The sequence below is a fragment of the Gymnoscopelus microlampas genome (assembly GCF_963454915.1).
Source record: "Gymnoscopelus microlampas genome assembly, chromosome: 24".
NCBI classification, from domain to species: domain Eukaryota; kingdom Metazoa; phylum Chordata; class Actinopteri; order Myctophiformes; family Myctophidae; genus Gymnoscopelus; species Gymnoscopelus microlampas.
In genome coordinates this window covers 15,258,261-15,284,623 of record NC_139961.1, presented here as the reverse complement: position 1 = coordinate 15,284,623, position 26,363 = coordinate 15,258,261, and the positions used below count along the sequence as shown (strand labels likewise).

The 26,363-nt window shown below is 40.9% G+C and overlaps 1 protein-coding gene across 1 annotated transcript in view; it reads left to right on the top strand.

Moving 5' to 3' along the window:
- The window catches only part of adamts5 (ADAM metallopeptidase with thrombospondin type 1 motif, 5 (aggrecanase-2)), a gene marked incomplete at its 5' end in the record, with an annotated part of 44,373 nt that extends 32,059 nt beyond the window's left edge, over positions 1-12,314 (top strand). Inside the window, 4 exons of the mRNA XM_084050892.1 lie at positions 2,841-3,024; positions 4,109-4,284; positions 6,451-6,626; positions 7,299-12,314. Coding sequence (XP_083907018.1) covers positions 2,841-3,024; positions 4,109-4,284; positions 6,451-6,626; positions 7,299-7,932 — 1,170 coding nt within the window. The 3' untranslated portion in view covers positions 7,933-12,314. The remainder of the gene's footprint in view (positions 1-2,840; positions 3,025-4,108; positions 4,285-6,450; positions 6,627-7,298) is intronic.
- Between the last annotated feature and the right edge of the window lie 14,049 nt (positions 12,315-26,363).

Genomic DNA, 26,363 nt, shown 5'->3' with positions numbered 1-26,363 from the left:
AAAGTACAATATTTGCTTTTGAGATGTAGTGGTAAAAGTACTGAAAATTGGAGATACTCCACTAAAGTTATAATACAATTTTGTTTTACTTAAGTACAGTTCTTGAGTAAATGTACTTAGTTACTTTACAACACTGATCTCACACTGCTAAAAATGATTAAATTATAAGAGCTCTGCCCCTCTCTCTCTCTCTCTCTCTCTCTCTCTCTCTCTCTCTCTCTCTAAACGGATTCCCATGCCAATGATCTGAGAGAAACTTTTGCATTTGTTCGGAAAATGTTAGTTGTGTTTCCAGACTACCACAGTTCCTTTATGAAAACATAAATAATACAATTCAACTGCCATTCTCGCTCCACTCGTGACACTAGTGGTTGCAGTCAGATACATGCTGATCGAAAGGATCAACGTGTCGTCATTTTTCTTTACGGTTGAATATAACATCAGTTTTGGCGAGCAGCAAGTTTTTAAGTGAGGCATAAATTCAGGCTTATTGGAGCCACAGAACTGTGTCTGTGTATGTGGCTTTGGAGAGACCCTGTGAGGGAGGGCGGATTTTATCACATGTGGTCAGACCCATACCACACTGCGTCTGTCTGTCTGTCTGTCTGTCTGTCTGTCTGTCTGTCTGTCTGTCTGTCTGTCTGTCTGTCTGTCACTAGTAGACATATATTTTGATGCCAATGCTTTTTGCTTTTACTCTAGTAAAGTATTACAGGACTACTACTTAACATAGTGTTAACGAGTATTTCAACATTGTGATATTGCTACTTCTGCTAAGGTAAAAAGAAAAATCCACCACCTCTCTCTTTTTCTCTCTCTCTGTATCTCATACCACACACACACACACACACACACATAGATGATCGAACGCACGCACGCGCGCACACACACACACACACACACACACACACACACACACACACACACACACACACACACACACACACACACACACACACACACACACACACACACACACACACACACACACACCGTCTCTCTAAAGGGGGGATTCCCTCCAACATGTGACCTGGCGGACAGCCAGTCTGACATCCAAAGTGCTTAACGAGAAAAGCTAATTATCCTCTCTTATCTCCCTCTCTCTCTCCCTCTTTCATCCTCCCTTTTTTCCCTCTATCCCTCCATCCCATCTCCTCCTCCCTGACCCCCCCCCACCCCTCCCTTTCATCCACCCCCCTCCCCGTCCACGCGGCTGTATCGCCTCATCCTGTCCGTTCAAGGTTAGTACACTTTTCATTTCTTTTTTTCCAATTTCATTTTAGTTTTGATCTAGTTCAGTGGTTCTCTAAACTTTTCCTGTCAAGGACCCCCAAAATTATATGCATTTCAAAATATCTCATAATAATTTGTTCCAGGGACCCCCAGAAGCAGATTTGAGTTACAGATGTTCGCTTTAACAAATTATATATTCAAAGTTTTCACGATTTTTCAAAAATAGCAGATGCACAAGCTCATCTGCTATTTTTGAATAGCCAAAGTATAAAAGGGAAAAGTGGTTAAAATTATTGTAATCCTATATTAACACATTTTTCTGGGGACCCCCTGGTATTAAAAGTGAAATATCCCTTATAAGTTTGCAGCATCTGTGTGTTGTACCGTTCTGTGTGGCCGTGTATAACATAGATATATATAAAGGCTAGATGGCTCAGGGGGGCATCGCAAGCGTAGCTCAACCGCGGCCATCTTGCGACAGTCATACATACTGTAACATTATGTCTATGGTACAGGTACTATTGAAATAACCATAGCGTGCTCAATTTTCATCCGGTTTGGTGTGTTGTAAACACCAAAGATGTAGTTATGATACTGCATACTTATAATTATAATCATGTTTTTTTTTAAATAACATTAAGTATGCAGTATCATAACTACATCTTTGATGTTTACAACACACCAAACCGTTTGAAAATCGGATGAAAATTGAGCACGCTATGGTTATTTCAATAATACATGTACCATAGACATAATGTTATGAATGACTGTCGCAAGATGGCCGCCATGTGGCAACGTCGTACTCCATTGGCCAGCAGCGCGGGTGAGTCATCTAGCCTTTATATATATCTATGGTGTATAAGACAGCAGTTGGAGATGATCCGATAGCTTGCAGAGCTGTAACCATGGCATCAGATCCCATAGCCCGAACTCCATTTACACAAAAACGCTAATAAACAGCATAAATGAAAGTGAAATGCCTGTGTTCAAAAGGTTACTTCAGTAAAAGTACAAAAGTATTAGCATAAAAATGTACTTAAAGTACCAAAAGTGAAAGCTTTTGCTCACAACGCATCACAATGTGGACGCGTTGTGAGCTTGTAGATCTGCTATTTTCAAATAGCCCATAGGTATAAAATAGGGCTAAAGTGGTTAATGTATGTTTTATAATATAATAATTTATATCTGCAAAGTAACTAGTAACTGAAGTTTTCAAATAATTGTAGTGGAGTAAAAGAACAATATTTTTCTCTGAGATGTAGTGGAGTAGAAGTAAAAGTATAGACAATTGGAAATACTCCAGTAAAGTGAAATACCAAAAATGTTTACTTAAATGCAGTACTTGAGTAAATGTACTTAGTTTTTTTACTTTACACCACTGCTTAAAACATATGAACCCATATGGTTGAGCGGGAGTCCCCCAGGGCTCTATACGAGTGTATGTTTTCTGTTAACGTGAGCTTGTTGATCTGCTATTTTCAGTGAAAGCTATCCCCACAATACGAATGCTGGGGTTTAAGTGGAGGGTAACTATAATAACCCTGCTCCCCCCTCCTCTCTCTCTCTCTCTCTCTCTCTCTCTCTCTCTCTCTCTCTCTCTCTCCCAGGCATCTAACCATGGCAGCTGGAGTTCGTGGGGGTCGTGGGGCGGGTGCAGCAGGACGTGCGGTGGGGGCGTGCAGTTCGCCCAGCGCCTCTGCAACAACCCGCCACCGCGCAACCACGGGCGCTACTGCACGGGGAAGAGAGCCATCTATCGCTCCTGCCATGTTACGCCGTGCCCCCCGGCTGGTGAGTGCGATATTTGAACTGGGGACCCCCCAAAATAATCATATTTGAACTGGGGACCCCCCACCCTGACAAACACTTGGAATTGTACAAGTTGCGGCATTAGATTTAGTTTGACTCGGTTCCACAGATAAATATTGTGAAAATAGCCAATTTACAAGCTTGTAAACCGTTTATTTATACATGTTTTGCCCTTCTCATATTATTTGACAATTTGGCCAATGTTTGACCAGTTTTTATAGTACAGTTTGTTGATTACTTTTGATGCAGAAATCGTCTTTTTCTTTTCTTCTTCTTATATCTTTTTTGAGGTATATTAAAAAGGTCGTAAAAGTCCTTAGATTGTTACTTCACTGTCATCTAGGGTCCCCCAGAAAAATCATGTGGGTACCCCTCTGGGGGTCCCGACCCACATGTTGAGAACCACTGCACTGTATCGTCACTGTCGGGCAAACACCTCATATCCTTGTAGTTCACCTACGGAGATGTGAGAGGAACGCCGATGCGTTTGTGATCTTGTAGATCGGCTATTTTCGCTACTTTTGCACAACACTGTTGTGAGACGAAGTAGGGCATTAATTTACGAAAAACTATAAAAAGTTTAAAGGTGGGGGAAGTGATATTTTTTGGTGCAAACAACATATTATTTTTGTTAAAAGGTTTAAGCACTATATTCTGAAAGTAATGATTGCTATAGAGTGTAACAGCCCCCCCCCCCCCCATCTATCCAGCTCTTTAAAAAACAGAAAATACATTTTCTCAATAGGTTACTAATTTTCAGCCAATCAGGAGAGAGTACCCTTTTACTGTATTATTTATTTTGTATAGTGTTTTAGTATTTTGTCAGCTAATTTCTTTGTCTCATCACTTCCACGTTCACTTGTTTAATCTGTATCCTGACTGAGTTCTCTATCCTGATTGGATCAAATTGGTATCCCAATCTGAAAACGTATTTTCTGTTTATTAAAGAGCTGGAGAGACATGGAGACTCCTGTTCCTGAACAAACAAACTGTCAGGGACCCCCAAATTGATATATACCGTATTTGGACCCCCATTTGAAAAGGTTTTTTTATGAAATCCTTTCAGGTAAGAGTTTCCGCCAGGAGCAGTGTGAGGTGCGCAACGGTCCCCAGACTGACCCCAAAGGGGTGAAGACCTTCGTGGAGTGGGTGCCCAAGTTCGCAGGAGTCCTTCCTAAAGACGTGTGCAAGCTGACCTGCCGGGCTAAAGGCACCGGATACTACGTGGTGTTCTCTCAGAGGGTGAGTTCAAACATGTGACCACAACTTAAACCCATTAACCCATTAAGACCTGAGGCGATTCTTTAAAAAAATCAAAAAAATATTTGTTCAAGATTTTTCAAAAAATAGCCAAATAAACCTACAGTGACACAGATGCGTGCCAGGTCTCAATAGTTTAAGACCGGGAAACGCATCTGTGACATGTTAAGATTTCTTTGGCTATTCAAAAGTAGCAGATCTACAAGCTCATAGCGCGGCACCGACCGCTATTCTTTTTTTATCGTGAAAATGTGTGCAAATATTAGATTTTTAATTTTTTTTTTATAGTGAGATTTTTAAAAGGAAAGTTTTTGCTTCTGGGTGTCCCTATTACAAAATACACTGAGATGGAGGTCCGCGGCCAAATAATTTTGGGAGTCCTTGACATGAAAAAGTTTGAGAACCACTGATATAGAAACATAAGTTTAAAAAAAAAAACTGTAGGATTTAGCAGACATTTGTAGAACCCCAAGAAGCAAAGACTTGAATTAAAAATGTTCTGCATTTATCAATATATCCTGACTTTGTCTTCAGAGTACGGCCTGCTCAGATCTCACATCAGGTCGGAGGCAGTTGTTGACTTTGGCTGCGCCCGTTTTTTCCATCCTAGACCTGCGGAGCAGCATTGTCTGACCGTTGGAGTGGATACATGCATCCACTCCAAAATCTAACACACTAATAAATCAAATAATCCCTGTGAAAATATAACATTTTATAAACTCATTTAAACAAACTGCTTTAACAGTCATTCAGATAAGATTGCAGATCTGGCTGCATTGGCTATTTGAAAATAGCAGATCTACAAGCTCACAATGCGTCAATACGAGGCGTTGTGAGCTTGTAGATCTACTATTTTCAAAATGTACGAGCGCTTATGCAAGAGCATTTTTGGGAGTTTGGACCGGCGCAGCGACGCCGCTGTTATCTTTTCATGGCCACCGGGAGATCGGACATTTAACTCATTAACACGGCACGGCACAGGACTCGCCCGTCCGAGTCTCACTGGGAAATGGGAATAGCCTACATGACTGCTTTATTTTAGTGTAACTTGAACGCACACTGCTCGGTATGGGTTAAATAAATTAATATACAAACGTATTCCATTCATGGCGATGTGGTATCATAATCTGTCATTCATGTAAGCTACTAGCCTACTTGATTGACAAAGATTATACGGTTACGCAGTTGGGCTTGCAAGTAGGTGTGTGTGTGTGTGTGTGTGTGTGTGTGTGTGTGTGTGTGTGTGTGTGTGTGTGTGTGTGTGTGTGTGTGTGTGTGTGTGGTGTCTTGACTTGACAGGCAGCAAGGCGAGGCGGCGAAACTCTTTCTTATTGGCTTTCCATGCTTTGTTTGGTCATATTCTGGTTCTTCATGTCATAAAATCAGGGCGTGTTATTTAAATCACGCTCGTTTTCAGACATCAGATTTATAAAAGCTCCCCAAGTTTCCCAAACAGTCGGTCGCCGACCAATGTTTTGGGGTTGCAGACGTTTTTTATGGCTTGCAATTAAATATCCCTTTTTTTGAGTGTTTCCTGCATTTTTTTTCAAAAGATTGAATAAGAAAACATTTTTCAAAATGATGTTATACAGTACATACAAATAAAAATAAATCTAAGAAATTCCATGGATAAGTAAAAACATTCAACTTGTGAAAATAGCAGATCTAGCAGATGTCTGGAGAGACTTCAAACTACTGTTTTGGGTCTCAAGCTAAAACGTTTGGGAACTTGGGGCCTAGCATACTTACATATGGCCGAAGTATAGGGCTGAAGTAGGGCTGTGGTTAATGTATGTTTTGTAATAATAATCAAAATCTACAAAGTAACTAGTAACTAAAGTTTTCAAATAATTGTAGTGGAGTAAAAGTACAATATCTTCTTCTGAGATGTAGTGGAGTGGAAGTAAAAGTATTACTTCCAAATTGGTAATACTCCAGTAAAGTAAAAAAAATACCCCAAAATTACTATAATACTTGAATATAAATGTAAATGTAAATGTAAATGTAAAGGTAATGTACTTTACACCACTGCTAATGTAACCTAACCTAACCTAACCTAACCTAACCTAACCTAAACTAACCTAACCTAACCTACAACATAACATGGTATAGCTATGGTCATATGGAAAGCTGTCTCTCCCTGTGCAGGTGACGGACGGTACAGAGTGTCGCCCGTACAGCAGCTCGGTGTGCGTTAAGGGGAAGTGCGTGAGAACGGGCTGTGACGGGATCATCGGCTCCAAGCTGCAGTTCGATAAGTGTGGCATCTGTGGAGGAGACAGCACAGGTTGCGTCCGAGTGCTGGGGAACTTCACCAAGAAGAGGTAAGCCGTGTACATTTCATCCAATTAAAACTACGTCAAAACCAATTCCGTCGACTACCTTTTTTCACTGTTTCACTACTTTTGGCACGCAGCTACGTAAAAATCAGGCATTACGACGCCATCAAAGCACGTCAAAAATACATTTTAGTCGACTAGATTTATTTATTTACCAGGGACAGTGCACATTAATCAACATGTCAGTTTTCACATCCATGTAAATGAGCCAATCAACTGTAGATTTAGATGACTAAAATCTTATGATATTTAGTCAACTAAAACTAGACTAAAACTGAAACATTTCAGATGACTAAAATGTGACTGAAACTGAATGGAATTGTATTCAAAAGACTATGACTAAAACTAAATAAATATTTGCTGTCAAAATTAATACTGGAGGTAAGCATAGTAAACAATAAAGGTTGTGGTCGTGGTTTTACTGTGGATTTTACTACGGCTAAGAGGCGTAGTGTGGCGTAGTGAGATATGACCGTAGACTGTAAAAACATATGGACAAAGTGAGCCCCATTGGTTTCTACAGACCGGTGAAGACATTTGGTGTAGACAGAAAAAAAGCAGTCCAAGTAGTACATAGCCACCTATAAGGCTTAGAGGGTTTAGTATACTTCCTGTACCACTGAATGTGACCTCTCTGTATCTGTCCTTGTCTCACAGTAAGGGCTACACGGACGTGGTGAAGATCCCCGAGGGCTCGACCCACGTCAAGGTCCGCCAGCACAAGGCCAAGGACCAGACCCGCTACACCGCCTACCTGGCTCTGCGCCGGCCCAACGGCGAGTACCTCCTCAACGGCAAGTTCATGATCTCCACCTCCGAGACAGTCATCCCTCTCAACGGCTCCGTCCTGAACTACAGCGGCTGGAGCCAGCGCGACGAGTGGCTGCACAGCATGGGGCCCGGCGCCCTGCGCGAGGCCCTGGTGGTGCAGATCCTCGCCACGGACGCCAAGAAGCCCCTGGACGTCCGCTACAGCTTCTTCATGCCCCGTCGGACCCCCCCGCCCCCCAAGGAACCCCGGTCATCCCCTATGCTCGGCACCACCAGCACGACGGTCTCAACGACCACAAAACTAGCCACCGCCGCGGTGCCTACGTCCAATCCCGCTTCCACGCCGGCCCCGGGGCCCCTGTGGGTGACGGGCCCGTGGATGAGCTGCTCCCGGACTTGTGACACGGGGTGGCAGAGCCGCACGGTGCAGTGCAAGGACCCGCAGGGAAAACTGTCCAAGGGCTGCACCCTGGCGGCGCGGCCGTCCGCGTTCAAACACTGTCTGGTGAAGAAATGCTGAGGAAGTTATGGACTGGATCCCGACAAGAAAAAAGGGGGGGAAGGGGGGGGGCGTGATTTTTGGATTATAAAAGACGCTCCTCTTTGCGATTTATCGTGATGTTGGACGTGGACTGGGGCGAGCCGAACCAGGCACCAGACTCTCGAACCTACGTGTCGCCGCTTGTTGGGTGGAAACCTGTATGTCCGAAGAGGTTACTTTTTCAGGAAATAGACAAAAAGAACCCGCGTTCCAATGGATCCAATGTAGTTATTATTTAGTCCCAAGCTCTTGTTAATACTTTTCATTGGTTCAATATTCATGAAACCCATGGACATACTTAACCACTTTAACTTTTTTCAAATGTAGCGGAAATAGGCAATCTACAAGCTCACAACGAGTCGCGATGCAAAGCGCTGCGACCTTGTCGTTCGGATATTTCCGCCACTTTTGCGCGACACTCTAATACAACCAAGTAGGACATGAATTAACAACATAAAACATTTAAAAAGTTTGAATATGGAGACACAAGGTTTCTGCCCGACAGCAACAATATGACAGGGAAAAGGACTTTCAATCATAAAGGACACGCGCAGCGCAATTAATAAGGACATATTGACACACAATGGACAAACGTGTGGACTGATTTGACGAGTGCTGTCATGCGTTGTCACTTACATGATGTCACTTACATGTCAATCACATGTCACGTACAAGTGGACGATAGCAAGGAACCATCCCGGCCCTGTCCTCCTCCATGCTGGGGAGGTTTTCCCCTGTGTAATGCCGTGTGTGTGTCTGTGTGTGTGTTGTATTGTGTTGTTTTTTTAGACGACATCTTGTGTGTCACCCTGCTCTGGTCACTGTGGTGTTTAAAGCCTGGTTTCTACGTATCTTTGCTCCCGTGGGTCGCTCACCGAAAATAGCTGATCATGAGATGTTTTATTTTCGGTGGTCGACACAATGTACAAGCACATTTAACGACTTCAAACCCCAGCATCCGTACTGTGGGGAAAGCTTTTGCTGAAAATAGTGGATCGACAATTTCCTGCGAGAGCTTTCCGCACAATAACTAGTACAGAGGGACTTCACGCAACCATATGTGGCCGTTCAGACGCATGATAAGTATAACTATAACATACTCTCACTCCCAAAACGTACTGCAGTGACTTCATGGGACAAATGTGACCAATCGGCCGACATTTGACGTGATGGGGGCGGGGGTCCCCATCACGATAGAAAACATTAATTTTTCCCATAGAGATTTCTGAAAATATTTATATACATTATTTTAAGCCTGGAACCAAGCCATCCAGGCTCCTGGTGAATCAATGCCATAAAACATTTTATTCTGTGTCAAAAATATATTAGAATGTTTAATTATATTATATAATGAATACCCTTTTTTGGCGGTTTTCCCTTTTATTTTTTACACACAATCAAATGGCCATGTTATGCTATGCCCTATAGGACATATGGATACATCCATATGTAAAAAAAGAAAAGAAAATGCCAGCTAGTCTGCCAGCTAGCGTTAGCTGTTCATAATCGCGTCCTCATCTCCGTTCATGACAAATATTTCCGAGGGTGAGTGAAACCGATTGCATCCCAGATGTCCCTCTGACAGATTTTGATTGGGTGTCGATGTTTCTGTCAATCATAAAAATTGCTCTTGGTGCGAACGACCCTTTAATCGAGGGATTGAAACTCGCACCCTGTCCGTCTCGTCGTCTCGTTTGTGTGTCCCGAATAAGGGCCCCACGGGAAGCATTTCTTTATCACCTCTCTGTTAGCGTCCAATCGCAGCCCCCGTGCCCTCCCCTTTACCTTTTTTTGATTTGTTTATTCATTGGTCCCGTTTCCTGGGAACCAGGAAATAAAGCATATGGGCTCTGAGAGTGTGCAAATGGAACCGAATTTGATTCCATTTGTACGCTCTCTGAGTTAAATTAACACTGATAATTTTACGTAGATTTATGTAGATTGGGATCCCAGAGAAAATTGTATCAAATGGGGGTCCGTAGCATAATGCATTTCAAACTGGGGGTCCTTGAAACATACAATGTTCATGGCAGGGTGGCAACTGTAGCCTTGGCAAGACAAAACCTATTTTCTGGGGGTTGATAATATGAACGCGTACACGCGTGAGTGTGTGCACAGACACACGCACGTGCACGCGCACACGCACACACACACACACACACACACACACACACACACACACACACACACACACACACACACATGTCCCCGCAGTGCATTCAAAGTGTGTGTTTGCTGTGACGGTGTGTGTTCACCCCCAGTTTCCATATTGTACCTGTCTGTCTGTCTGTCTGTCTGTCTGTCTGTCTGTATTGGGAAATCAATTGATGCTAGTGTGACAATGTATAGCCCCTGGGTTATCTACCAGCAAGAGGAGTTATATGCCTCCATGTACAATTCAACTCTGAAGCTTTTGCATGCTGTCTCTCTCTCTCTCTCTCTCTCTCTCTCTCTCTCTCTCTCTCTCTCTCTCTCTCTCTCTCTCTCTCTCTCTCTCTCTCTCTCTCTCTCTCTGGCTGAATTCCAATACCCAAATGTCTGCCTCTTTGCCTCCTCTTCCTCACTCCTTAACTTTAGCGGGATCCCGAAGTTGTTTGCGTCCCAAAAGTCAATTTGCTTTTGGAGGAGCTGAGGTGTAGCAGTAGGGCAGTGGTTCTCAACTTTTTCAGGCAGCGACCCCCAAAAGAATCATATTTGAACTGGGGACCCCTCACCCTGAGAAGCACTTGGAATTGTAAGAGTTGAGGCATTACATTTAGTTTGACTCGGTTCCACAGATGAATATTGTGAAAATAGCAGATCTACAAGATCACAACGCCTCGCAATGCAAGGCATTGTGAGCGTGTAGATTGCCATTTTCACAATGTTTGCCTCTTACTAATATTATTTGACAATTTGTCAATGCCAATGTAGTTTACTACATTACTTTTGATGCAGTAATGGTCTTTAATCTTATTTTTTTAGGTATTAAAAAGGGCTTAAAAGTCCTTAAATTGTCTTGTCTTCTGGGGACCCCCAAAAAATCCTGTGGTGATCCCCCTGGGGGTCTTGACCCACAGGTTGGGGACCACTAGAGAGGAGGCTAAAGGCCAATTCATGCTCTGAGCGACAAAGTTTCGAACACGAAAGTGAAGTCGAAACGGCAACATATTTGTCGCGTCTGATGTCTACCTCTGGAAAAATTAGACACAGTGTTGCCATGTCTGCTTATTATAAGTGACTTTGGGCTTGTTTTTCTGTAAAGTCCCTTGGTTGCGCTTTTTGGAGCTTGTTTCCAAAGTGTAGTTGCTTATTTGAGCTTGCTTCCTAATGTTGTTAAGACCAGTTGTTCTCAAACTTTTTCATGTCAAGGAACCCCAAATTAATATGTAATTGAACGTGGACCCCCATCTGAGACCCCCATACAACATTAGTGTCGTTAAAATGTTTTAAAAATATATGTATATGTTTTTTATAGCATCGCAACACGTTATGAGCTTGTATGTAGATCGGCTACTTTCAAATAGCCGATACACATAGGTTTAAAGTGCTCATGTAGTCGTTTATTTTAAGGCTTGTTTTCATAGACTTGGTTGCTTGTTTCTCTCGTGAAATCTGGCAACACTGGCACGACAAAAGAAACAAGGAAGTGAATGTCACTTCCTTGTTTACATTTTGTGGCGAGTCGCAGACAGTGTGAATGCTCAAATCTCATAACGTACTGCGACACGTAGTGTGACACGTCGCTTCACACTTGTCGCTCCAAGAATAAATTGTCCTTTAGTGACGATATATCCTCCATGTATCTTTTGCGGAAGTGTTTTCTTTTTTTTTTTTTTCAGACGGAATGCGTAACATATCGTCTCTGTCGGATGGAAACCTCATGTCCAAAACTGTTAATTTTCAGGATTCAAATTCAAAAACATCAAAAGTAGCAGATTGACAAGCTCAAAACGTTTGCGGAACGTGAGCTTGTGGATCTGCTACTATTGATGCTTTTGTGTGACATTGTTGTATGATCAAGTACGGCGTTCATTTACGAAAAGAACACAACAAGTTATATGGAGATCAGAGGTTTCTGACCGACAGCAACGATATAAAAAATCCTCTACATGACAATAACCGTCCAGGCAGTGCTCTGCGTCATCAGTGATTGCCGTTGCTTCGAAATGACGCCGAGTGAGCGAGGAGCGTTCCCATTCCTTAAATTGAGTCCTCCGTCTTCTCCTCTCCTCCTCACTTCCTTGCTCAGAAAGGTGGGTGTATAAGGGCACGAGTGGAGGATGCGAGGATGGAAATGTGCTGGAATTTCTCTCTCGCTCTCTCTCTCTCTCGCTCTCTCTCTCTCTCTCTCTCTCTCTCTCTCTCTCTCTCTCTCTCTCTCTCTTTCTCTCCACTCATCAGGTAACAATCAAACTATAAGAAAATAATAATTTCAGATTCTATTTGACACATTATGAACTAAAGGTCTCCCATTATGTTTGTGTCCTCTGCCAGAATACTGTCCCCTCTCACCCTTACAATGTAAACGTTATGTTTATGTCATTACTGGATCCTGTCATGCAATGCTAGTATTCCACCATGTAGGCAGCAGGCACACACACACACACACACACACACACACACACACACACACACACACACACACACACACACACACACACACACACACACACACACACACACACACACTTTTCTAAACCTTTCCCTCCAAAAATAAAAACAATATATAAAACCCTTTATGTGACACGTGAGCTATTAGGCAAGTGTAGCCTATCTGTTGGCTATTCTTTTTGCCACACTATAAAACCTTTAAGTATATTTCTAATTCAGTCCCCTTTCAAATGACTCTTTCCTACTTGCAGTGGTGGAAGATGTACTCCGATTGTATTACTTAAGTAAAAGCAATACCATCAAAATATGTTATTGTACCAAAGTAAATGTATAACAATTTGGCAAATTTTGTCAAACCTTTTTTTTTTATAATAGCTGATCTACAACCTTGTAGCCAAGCTATTTTCCAAAGTAGAAAAAAGGTTAATGTATGTTTTGTAGTAATAACTAATTCGGCAAAGTAACTTGTAACTAAAGTTATCAAATAATTGTAGTGGAGTAAAAAGTACAATATTTGCCTCTGAGATGTAGTATAAGTATAAAGTTTTGAAAAATACCGTACTTGAGTAAACTGACTTAGTTACTTTTCACTGCATGTATTCATTTCACATGCAATTTTACACTCCCATACACACACACACACACACACACACACACACACACACACACACCCTCGCCACTTTTCTCAGACTCTTCCATTAGGAAAAACACCCTTATGCAAAAAGACAGCAACGCAGCACTGAATTTATAATTTATTGTTTGTACAACTGGTATGTGTGAATTAAAAACAGAAACAACGGGATGAGTTTTATTTATTATGGTAATTTTGTATCAAATTACTATTTAACGTAGAACTACGACTGTGCAGAATCATTCCTTTGTAAGAAAATAGTTGTTGTTCTTTTCTAGTCATCATCATGAATATATGTACATAAAAAAATCTATATATTTAAATATATCTGTGTGTTTGTGGTTCATTACGGGGACAGAGCTCTGCTCTGTACACGTATTGTTATTGGCAGTATTCTGTCACTTCTTCTGCCACTTTTCGCAGTTCTGGCTGAACCGCGCTGTCGCTTTTTACGAAACTCGGCCATATGGTAGATGGTCATGAAAAACGATCAAAAAATAATTCTCACAATCTTTCGTCCAAAGGTGGCGCTATAGCACTCAATTGAAAATGCCAACTTTGACCAGGTACAACTCATGCCCTGTTTGACCTACAGCCATGAAACTTGGATACACATATGCGTCTCCTCATGCTGAACAACTTTCACCCTCTGACTTTTGACCTCTGACCTTTAGATCTCCCACCATTTTGAATTATATTAAAAACAGTCATTGGCTCCTAACTTCTGCATTTTTTCACTTATGGAAAATCTGTTGGAAATTTTTGTAGGCAGTGGTCCAAGGTTCAAGTGCTAAACGTTTCGTGCAGATTGCTCAAAAATCCCAGGAGGAGATAGATTTTAACTATTACAGTTTAAAGAAAATTATTCATCTGTGCCTAAAACATACATGCAGACTCACATTTCTTTGAAACTTTGCAGAAATGTACAGGGTCATTCCAAATATCACTGAAACCAATCTTACTCCAATTGGCCAAAAGGGGGCGCTATAGCAATTTTTTGAAAAGGCAGACTTTAAACAGGCATAAGTCATGCCTCGTTTGGCCGAAAGTCGTGAAACTTGCTTACACATGTGCCTTGACTCATGAGGAACACACGTATCGATTTGACCATTAAGCTCCGCCCTTAGATTTTCCGCAATTTTGAGCAGTTTGAAAAATACTTGTTTTTGCCAGTTCTGGCTTAACCGTGCATACGCTTTTTACGAAACTCGGCCATATGGTAGATGCTCATGAAAAACTACCAAGAAATAATTCTCACACTCATTCGTCAAAGGGTGGCGCTATAGCACTCAATTGAAAGTGCCAACTTTGAACAGGTACAACTCATGCCCTGTTTGACCTACAACCATGAAACTTCGATACACACATGCGTCTCTTCATGCCCGACAACTTTCGTGGTCTGACTTTTGACCTCTGACCTTTAGATCTCCCACCATTTTGAATTATATGAAAAACAGTCATTGGCTCCTAACTTCTGCATTTTTTCACTTATGGAAAATCCGTTGGAAATTTTTGTAGGCAGAGGTCCAAAGTTCAAGTGGTAAACGTTTCGTGCAGATTGCTCAAAAATCCCAGGAGGAGATAGATTTTAACTATTACAGTTTTATGAAAATTATTCATCTGTGCCTAAAACATACATGCAGACTCACATTTCTTTGAAACTTTGCAGAAATGTACAGGGTCATTCCAAATATCACTGAAACCAATCTTACTCCAATTGGCCAAAAGGGGGCGCTATAGCAATTTTTTGAAAATGCAGACTTTAAACAGGCATAAGTCATGCCTCGTTTGGCCGAAAGTCGTGAAACTTGCTTACACATGTGCCTTGACTCATGAGGAACACACGTATCGATTTGACCATTAAGCTCCGCCCTTAGATTGTCCGCAATTTTGAGCAGTTTGAAAAACACTTAAACCCAGGATTTTTCAGCTATTTGCGTGAAACTGTATCATCTGTGTGATCTCCTTTTTCACAGTTACTTGTCTGTTGGGCCAATGGCGTCTCCCTTAAATTAATGCCTCACAATCTCAAGGTCGCCAGTTCAAGCCTCACTTGATGTAGACTTAATTACGGGGCCAGGCTTCCAGCATGGACCCGTATTGTTATTCGCATTATTCCATTTCTTCTTCTTCTGCCACTTTTGGCAGTTCTGGCTGAACCGTGCAGTCGCTTTTTATGAAACTCGGCCATATGATAGATGCTCATGAAAAACGATCAAGAAATAATTCTCATAATCTTTCGTCAAAAGGTGGCGCTATAGCACTCAATTGAAAAATGCCAACTTTGAACAGGTACAACTCATGCCCTGTTTCACCTACAGCCATGAAACTTCGATGCACACATGCGTCCCCTCATGCTGAACAACTTTCACACTCTGACTTTTGACCTCTGACCTTTAGATCTCCCACCATTTTGAATTATATGAAAAACAGTTAAAACCTATCTCCTCCTGGGATTTTTGAGTAATCTGCACGAAACTTTTTACACATGAACTTTGGACCTATGCCAAAAAACGTTTGCAAAATATTTTCCATAAGTGAAAAAATGAAGCTTTAATGAGCCAATGAATATTGCAGTTTTATGACAATTATTCATCTGCCCCTAACACATACATGCAGACTTACCATTCTTTGAAACTTTGCAGAAATGTAAAGGGCCATTCCAAATATCACTGAAACCAATCTTACTCCAATTGGTCAAACGGGGGCGCTATAGCAATTTTTTGAAAATTGAAACTTTAAACAGGCAAAAGTCCTGCCTCGTTTGGCCGACAGCCATTAGACCTGCTTACACATGTGCCTTGACTAATGAGGAACACATCTATCACGTTGACCAGTAAGCACCGCCCTTAGATTGTCCGCAATCTTGAGCAGTTTGAAAAACACTTAAACCCAGGATTTTTCAGCTATTTGCGTGAAACTGTATGATCAGTGTGATCTCTTTTTTCAGAGGTTTGTCTGTTGGTCCAATAGCGTCCCACTTAAGTGTATGTCTCTCAACCTCAAGGTCACAGGTTCAAGCCTCACTTGGTGCAGACTTCATCTAAGTTGCATTTCACACAACTTGACTATCAATGAATACATTTGCAATTGTTAAAGATAACATGATATACTTAATTGAGTGTTTTTTACATACTTCATTGTGAAAATAGCTTATCTACAATCTCACAACTTTTCAGATAGCAATGAGAGTATGTTTTTTCAATGTATAACATACTTCATTGTGAAAATAGCCGATGTACAATCTGACAACTTTTAATGGTTTGTGAGCTTGTAGATCGGCTACTTTCACTAGTTTTGGTTCTGAGGAGATGTACAATTTCTTCATTGGTAAATGGTTTGTGAACGAGTGATCTTTGTGTTAGTGAAACAGGGGCTTGGGTCATGACAGAAGGCAAGAGTTTGTGATCCTCAACAGACAATATCAGCCTGGACAAAGCTATAGCACTATAGGTAGTGTTGCAGCTACCTAAGAGTGCCTCACGATCGCAAGGTTGCCGGTTCAAGCCTCACTTGATGCAGACTCATTTAAGTTGAATTGCAAAAAACATCACTCAATCTATTCCGTTTCCATGGCTCTCTCTCTGTCTCTTCAATCTATTCCGTTTCTATCTTCAATATATTCCGTTTCCATGTCTCTCTCTCTGTCTCTTCAATCTATTCCGTTTCTATCTTCAATCTATTCCGTTTCCATGTCTCTCTCTCTCTCTCTCTCTCTCTCTCTCGCTCTCTCGCTCTCTCGCTCGCTCTCTCTCGCTCTCTCTCTCTCTCTCTCTCTCTCTGAGGGTCGGCCATAGCTGAGTGGTTAGTGAGCCCGCCTAGGGAGCCAGAGGCTCTGGTTGACCCAGGTACGATTCCAGGCCAGGTCAACAAATGTGTCGATGAAATGAATTTTGTCCCTGAGCAAGACTCTTAACCCCTAATTGCTCACAGGCCCTCATTGGAAACAAGACCGCAAGGACTTTCATGAACTGACCTGTTAAAGGAATTATCATTTCTCTTTCTCTCTCCTGGCCCCGTATTATCGCTGCTTGCAGCTATATTTTAAGTTGAATTGCAAACAACATGACTGTATCAATGAATACATGTGCAAATGGTAAAGATAACCTGAAATGCTTATTTGAGAGTACGTTTTTTACGTATGACATACTTCATTCTGAAAATAGCTGATCTACAATCTCACAACTTTTCATGGTTTGTGAGCTTGTAGATCGGCTACTTTCATTAGTTTTGGTTCTGAGGAGATGTACAATTTCTTCATTGGTAAATGGCTTGTGAACGAGTGATCTTAGTGTTAGTGAAACAGGGGCTTGGTTCATGAAAGAAGGCAAGAGTTTATGATCTTCAACAGACAATATCAGCCTGGACAAAGCTATAGCACTATAGGTAGTGTTGCAGCCTATTAGTCTGAAGGTTGAGAGTTCGAATCCTGTTAATGGCAGTAGGTTGAGATGTCCAATCAAACCATTATGTTTCCATCTCTCTCTCTCTCAACAATCTATTGTTTCCATGTCACTCTCTCTCTCTTCAATCTATTCCGTTTCCATGTCTCTCTCTCTCTCTATTCACTGGCCCCGTATTATCGCTGCTTGCAGCTATATTTTTATCTTGGAATGTGATGCATTTAGGGAAATGGCAAACTATGGTTGTGAAGTCAAATTGGGAAATCCTCACTGGAACCAAAAGGGTTAAAAAGTCGGGCTGATTGACAGAGTGGCAGCTGTCTGAAATCATTCCCCAATCACTAATCAGCTTCGCAACACTATAAAGCACCACACCCGAAAGAAGCCTGTAAGCCAAACCACAGTGGAAGAGAAGGGAGAAGGAGGAGAATCCTCCAAAATCCTCCATTGTTGCAAACAAACAAATGTGCGTCCTGCAACAGCAACGTCGCGCTGCTCGCGCAGAACATCAAGCAGCACTGGTGCAGCCATAAAAAGCTGGAGAGGCAGCCGGTGAGAGACGAACTGTTTGTTTGTTTAAGAGTCATAAAACTGGCCGTTTGTAGCGCACGTTACAACGTGCGTTCTAGTTCAATGTCAATTGTTTGTTTGATGTCCTCAAGTTAAAGCAACATGATTGTTATTTTAAAAACGAATGTGATTTGTTTATTGAGAAATGTAGATTGATAGAAACAGTTTAAATGCTGCTAAAAATTCAGTCTATTATATTTGCATTTCATATGAGACTGCATTTGTTAAAAAACTGTTTAAAAAACCCAGTTAAAACCTCCTATGGACTGTACCATCCCTTTCAAGTGGGGGAAACTGCAAATATACTAAATAGCTTGACAATGGTGGAAGAAGTGCTCATTTGTTTTACTTAAAAAAAGAAAACTCTTCATATTCCATTTTCAACCGTGTCTTCATATAATAGGCTCTATGCACAGTAGCCATATTGGAAAGCCATTGGGCCTTTTCCTTACTTCCTTCAGAGGTGTCACCAATGATAATGAAGGCTCTGTTCCTTTCTGGTCAAACAGAGTCAGGGTGCTGATGTTGTGCTTGTTGGCTCACTGGAAACACTCTGCTACATAGGTGCCGATCCTGTGGGTGCTCGGGAGCTCATGCACCCACGGGAGACAGTTGGGCGGTTAAAATGCTTTATAACGTGTCGTCCACACTGCGCAGGATGCATGATACCCAGTCAGACCGGGGCTGGTCTGATACACGTAATTGAACATGTGAACATCTTTGTACCAGTGTTATAGGGAATATATTTGTATTAGAGGAACGCATTATGCACTTCCATAAAGCTCTAATAGTTGTGCTACAACTGGTTCCAGAAACGGGCGCACGCACGCACCTTTCAAATGACACCGCTTTCTTTTTTTCTGCTCGCCGCGGGGGTGGGGGCTGGTGGGTTGAGCACCCAACGGCAAAATCATAAATCGGCGCCTCTGCTACACCAGTGGGTCTCAAAGTGTGGTCCAGGGACACTTATGGTTCCTTAGGCTGGGGTGGGAGGGTTCATTTGTACACTCTCAAATTATGGGGGTCCTTGAAATTGAGACGTTCGAGAACCTCTGTGCTACACTAAATGGAACAGAGCCTTAATTAGCATAATTGTTAACACCTGTGAAGGAGGTAAGGAAGAGGCCTTGTTTCTCTCCAATATGGCTGCTGTGCATAGAGCCTATTTATCCTCACTAATGCTCATTATAAGATGGCACCATTTCTGTCTACTCACTCTGTGTGTCATTGGTGGGCTGTGGACAGTTAAAAAAACCTGCCTACCACGCCTTGTAGCTTGTAGATTGGCTTTTTTTTAAATGGCTAAAGTAAAAAATACCTCAAAACTGTACTCAAGTACAGTGGGAAGTTCTTAGATACTTCCCACCACTGCGTGTAGAAAACAGTACAGTACTGTATGTACATGATTATGGAATCCTAGAGTCTCACATTAAGTGATCACTATGACTGCCTGTTTACACTGGGATGTCCTCAGTGAATTCTGGAATAAATTACATTGAGAGTTGTTGGGTCTCAGTTTGAGCCAGAATGCAGCTGGTAAACCATCTCAATTCCTCTCAACGTGATTCAACATTCTAGAGTTTCTATTGTTATTCTGAAAATATGTTAATGAACAATTATGCAATGCTAGACTGTTCTATTGTGTGCATGGACTCTTTCATTGTGGTTCAAAACAATAAAATCACAATCAAAGTATTTTGTGGGGCTGTTGATACATCAACACGGGCACATGATCCGACCGATGTTTTCTCTATGTTCGATGTCTTGTGCGATGCCATTCTTTTTGACAACAGGGCTTAAAACTGACACGGCTAAAATAGTATAGATACGATACCATTATCCTCTATGGACTATGGACATTTTCTATATGATTTTAGTTTTAGTTAATTTTGTAGACACTATCATTCATTCATTATTATTATCATTATTTATCATTTATCATTATTTTATCATTATTATTATTAAACGATTCTACAAACATTTGGATGTCAGATCAACACATGGTGACATCATGACATTTCCATGAGTTTTATTATTCCCAGAGGTGGACATTCCAGCACGCTGGCTGCTGCAGGGACCAAGAAGTCCTGGGTTCAAAGCCAGAAAATATTTACAATAATGTTATGCAGGACCCCAGACACTGGGAGAGAATTCTAAGTATTTTCACAAATCTTGGATAGTCCTAACTCTTCCTTAGCGCAGTGGTCTCCAAACTGTGGGTCAGGATCCCCCAGGGGGGTCCCTAGATCAGTGGTTCTCAAACTTTTGTCAAGGACCCCCAAATTGACACTTATTAGCCCGCGGAACCCCCATTTGAAAAGATATGCCAGGGACCCCGATTTTTACGGCTCTAGCAGTGATTCTCAATCATTGTAATTTAAGGACCCCCAGTTTGACATGCATTTAGGCTACGGACCCTCATTTAATGGCATTTCTATCTCTGGGACCCCAATTCATATTGTAAAATCAATGATAATTTACAGACCCATAAGGGTCCATTTGGTTCCTACAAATCATTTAGCTGGGGACCCCCTGGAATCCCCTCAAGTACCCCTGGGGGTCCCCGGACCCCACTTTGAGAACCAATGCCCTAGATGGTTAACACTTTATGACCTGAAGCCAATTCTACAAATGCTGTCTCACACTTTCAAGAATTTTCAAAAACGCCAACGTAAACATCTAAAATTACACAGATGCTTTCCCGGTTTTATGGGTTTTTAATGTGCAACATTGTTTTCTGACTCAAAAGTAAACAAACCAGCATACAGTAAGTGTTATAATAAGTGTAAGTGTAAGTAAGTGTTATCAGAGATGGGCGAAAATACATTGAAAAGTATTTTGATACAAAATACAAATACTGGGTCAAACAAAGTATCAAAATACAAAATATAAATACAGGTCAGAGAAATGTATTTGTGATACAAATACGTATTTTGTATTTTGAAAATACAAAATACGTATTTTGTATCTCAAATACACAAAATACATTTCTTAAAAAATTATGAAATGGTTATTTAATATATTGATTGCCAAATATTAAATCAATTGCCTGTCAGAATAGAGCGTCGCAGTTCCCGCCCACTTCCTGGTGCCGGAAGTAAATACTCAATGCATTTTTCCCATTGACTTTTACAAAAATATTTATATAAATTAATTTAAGCCTAGAATCAAGCTATCCAGGATAGCGGTGAATCATGACCATAAAACGTTTGATTCTGTGAAAAAACTTTTTTGAAAACGGCAAAACAAAGGGTATTTATTTAATATAGTATATCATATCATTAAATATAAAATTTTAAAAAATCACAGAAAAAAAGGTTTTATGGTCATGATTCACCGCTATCCTGGATAGCTTGATTCTAGGCTTAAATTGATTGATATAAATATTTTTGGAAAAGTCAATGGGAAAAATGCATCGAGTATTTACTTCCGGCACCAGGAAGTGGCGGAACTGCGATGCTCTATTTCTAAGAATAAATTGACCATACAAGCAGAGTGTTTTTGATGGTGTTTGGTTTTGGAGCACGCAGCCTAAATGTTTACCACTGTGTGTGAGAGCGCATGCCAGAGTTACCGTTATCATCAAAAACTAGACAATAACTATGGCATGAGACTGAATGCACAGCTGCCTCTACATCTGTACTTCAAAGCCTGAAAAACCGCTCTGCCAGCCTAATAATATTAATAATGATTAGGAGAAATTCTAAGCAAATCAAAGTGCTATAACTGTATCAAACATCCACCACCACCAAATTACATTGAAAAAAGTGGCAATTATCTTTGAACTTCATGCTGTATATACATAGCATCACAAATACTATTAGGCTTGTCTGGTCATGTATGTGTTATGCAGTAATTTACAAAAGTAAACTATCTTTAATGCATAAGGAAACCAAACCTTGTGGCTGTGTTTGTCATATCCATGTACATGGTGAATAAACAAAGCTGCACTGCACAGATGCCACAACTTGAACTTTATCTAGTAGATTATTTAGTTTACATCAAGTCAAAAACTGAAACTGACTCCACTATGCTGGCTTGTGTGGGTCAGGTTTGTAAAAAATAAATAATAAAATTGGCATGGACATTTATACCAGAAACACATAGTTGATGCAACTTGGAGGTCTGACTCTGTCTGTCTCAACTCAAGGCCTGCCCTACTTTGCCTCTCATTTGTGTCAAATAAAAATTGTCAAATATTACCTAAGAAAGAGGCAAAAAATGTGGTTCAACATTTTACATCCTCGATTCTACATGCTTGATTCGACATGCTCACAACGCCTCCCAACGAACGGCTATTTTCACAATATATCTGTGGAACCGAGTCAAACTAAATGTAATGCCTCAACTCCTACAATTCCAAGTGTTTGTCAGGGTGGGGGGGGGGGTCCCCAGTTCAAATATGATGATTTTTTTTGGCGGTCCCCAGTTCAAATAACCAAACTTGGCACAAACACTGTTCAGGGCTTTGCTATCAGAATAGTCATACCAGGGGCCTGTTGTTAGCTTGTTATAGTTAGTGTTCCTTGTTTCCTTGTTAGGTTTTGCTTTACACTCCTGTACTTTATTATGTAGTATTAATGTCTCCTGGTTTCCTCTGTTGCTGTTCTGTACCTGTCTTGCCTAAACCTTCCTGTGATTTGCCAGTGTTTCCACCTGTGGCCTCTTAGTACCCCAGCCTATCCCAGTGTTGATTGCCCTGTTGAGTTCACCTGTGTCTAGTTATAGTGACATATAAAGGTAGACGCCTCCTCCGACTTCGAGGCATCTAAATTATATCGTGGCTGCCATATTTGAGGAGGCAGGCTTCCTGACTACTGGTCAATCACAGCGCGTCTTTTCCTGGACTTGGCAGAGTCTAGTTGTATAAACATCCCGTTATATTATCCAGCTACTTTCAAACAGCTGAAGTATAGTGTATATTTTGTTATATAATCTAAATCTGCAAAGTAATACATAACTAAAGCTGGCAAATAACTGTAGTGGAGTAAAAGTACAATATCAACGCATTGCTGTATGAAAATGTACACTATTTTTAATTAAAACATTTCCAGAAATGTTCAAAGAAATAATAGTGAAAATAGTAGATCTACAAGATTACAATGTGCTGTGAGATGTGACTTATCAGAGCTTGTAGATCTGCTATTTTCACTGTATTTGAAGCGGGGCTTAAGTGGTTAATTCATAATGTACCTTTTCCCCTTCATTTGAAATGTAGTGGAGTTAAAGCCATACGTATCCAAAGGTATTGATAATGTCTTGTAGTATTACTATGTCTGTATAATGTCTTGATGAATTGAATACACTGGACCACAATGGAAACAAGCCCTCAGGGATGAAAAGAGTGACTTCACACACACTTGTTTTATGTGATCCTGCAGCGCCACCTGTCGGTGAATTCATGAATGGCCGCTCAGGAGCCTGACATCCGGATAGGTCTATTATTCCATGCTGACAACGTAACGGTAATAAGGTAGAGCGTTCCAGTTCGCAGATGACTCGGCTCTGCTGGTCTCGGACAGGGACAGGCTGCAGGTTGAGAAAACTCTCAGCTCTGAACTCAACAAGATCTGCATCTGGCTCTCCGACAACAAACTTTCATTACACCTGGGTAAAACTGTATCCATCCTCTTTGGGTCCAGTCCTAACCTTAGCAAGGCTGAGAGTTTCACGATCAAAGTGGGTGATGATGTTATCACAAGAAAGGAGGAAATTACCTACCTGGGTTCTATCTTGGAGGCAAACCTCTCCGGTAACAAACACGCCGAAAAAGTGAACAAAAAGGTCAGTAAGAATACTTTGAAGATTCTTGCAGGGGCTCTCATACAAGGTCATTATGATTATGTATGCACTTGGTATCACAACACCTCCAAGGCCTTAAAAACAAGGCTCCAAACATCCCAAAACAAACTTGTAAGGCTACTACTTGGCCTCAATCACAAAACCCATCTAACCCATGCTCATTTTGCTAGGATTGGATGGCTTAGGGTTGAGGACAGAGTACAGCAACTTGCTATGGGCCTGGTCTTCAAGATACACCACAACATTGGGATCCCCCTGTATTTGTCAAAATACTTCCAAAATGTTAATGAAGTCCATGATCATAACACCAGAGGCAGCTCCACTAATCATGTTCAACTTTTTAATTTGGCTCAACAAAGGGAATGAACTTGTTCTCATGCTATTCATCAAAAATGTGGAATGCCCTACTAAAAGGAGTAAAGGAGTGTAAAACCCTACTGACTTTCAAAACTGCCCTAAAGACACACCTTCAGGAGGCTGCAATTGTCCTAACCTACCCCCCCCCCCTCTCTCTTCCTTCTTTTGTACATATTTTTCACTCTTCATACCAGTAACCTGTAAACTGATTGTATGACATTCTATAGTAGTGTGTATATCTGTCTGTCTCATATGTCATCATGATTTGTGTGCGTGGGGAACTCATTTGAAACAAGCTCAGTGCTTTAATGAGTCTTCCAGTTTAGTAGACCTTGTATTGTGAATTTGTACTTCCATGTACTGTCGTTCTCATGTCTTACTAAATAAAGTACATCAATCAATCAATCAAAGCGAGGAGAAAACCAGTGGTGTAACGTAACTAAGTACATTTACTCAAGTACTGTACTCTAGAACAATTTTGAGGTACTTTTACTTTACTGGAGTATTTCCAATTTTCAGTACTTTTACTTCAACTCCACTACACCTCAGAGGCAAATATTATAGCCTACTTATACTCCACTACAATTCATTGAAAACTTTAGTTACTAGTTACTTTGTAGACTAGTTGATTATCATTACAAAACATACATTAACCACTTCAGCCCTATATACATTTCGGCCGTTTGAAAATAGCTGATCTACAAGCTCACAGTAGATCTGCTATTTTCAAAGGATTTTTACACGTTTGAAAACTTGTGAAATAGGACATTCTGCATGATGAGTGCTTTCTTTTTTTAATGTGATATTGCAGCGCCGTATGTTGGCGAATTCAGGAACACCCACTCAGGAGCCCGTTATCCGGATTGGTATATCCCATGTGTCGGTAGCTCCATCTAGTGGAACATAACGGCATTGCAGCTGTTCCATTTCTATGGAATGTTGCTTTTAAGGTGGTATGCCTTCATTTGAGCCATTAATGAACCACTTAAACCCATATGGGTAACAATGCTGGGGTTTGAGTGGTTAAAACACCAGTATAGCCACCCTAATACATTCCATTCTCAGCACTTACATGAGTGGGAGCGCAAATATATGGGCATGAAAATATACTTTCAAAAGTAAAAGTAGTAATTTTCCAGAATGCACATTTCACAATCCCATATATCCTGTTATTGGACTATTACTGTTGATTATTTACAAATGAAGCCCTATTTAGACTTTTAAAAATGGCTGATCTACAAGCTTACAGTGTTGCCTCAAAACACATTGTGAGCTTGTAGATCATCAATTTTCAAGGACAATAAAGATTTTTGATTAATAATAATAATAATAATAATAATAATAACAATAATAATAACATTAATTATTATGAATAATCTAAATCCGCATAGTGATCTGTACCTAAAGCTGTCAAATAATTGTAGTGGAGTAAAAACTACAATATTTGCCACTGAGCTGTAGCGGAGTAGGCCTAGAGGTGTAAAACATCAAGAAATAGAAATACTCCATACCACAACAAGCACACAAGTACCACAACATTGTGCTTAAGTACTCTAGTAAATGTATGCTACTTATAGTTGCTTTCTCAGTGTTTCATTCACAGCCAGTGCAGGCCTTCAACTTGGATCCAGTTTATTTGAGGATACAGTGATATTTGGGATAATGTGCTTTTGTGCTCTACTTTACTCTTTTAACGGGGGTGGAACCACAAAACAGAGCAAAGTGGGGTCTGGGGAGGACTCCCAGGGTCCTTGAGGGGGTCCGACCCCAGCTACATTTGTTAACATAGCATCATACTCAGCTTAACTATACTTTAAACATAATCGGCTATTTTAAAATGGCACATCTACAAGCTTGCATTGTGTCACAATGCAACGTGCTGTGAGGTTGTAGGTTGGCAGTTTTCACTATGTTTGAAACATTTTGTAAATATCTGTTAAGTCCAATGTTGAGGTACTTCTGGAGTAAAGCAGTGCTCGTGTGATGCACCATGACCTTGTAGATCTGCTATTTTCAAAATATGTTTTATTCATTTTTCTTGTTTTTATTAGTGA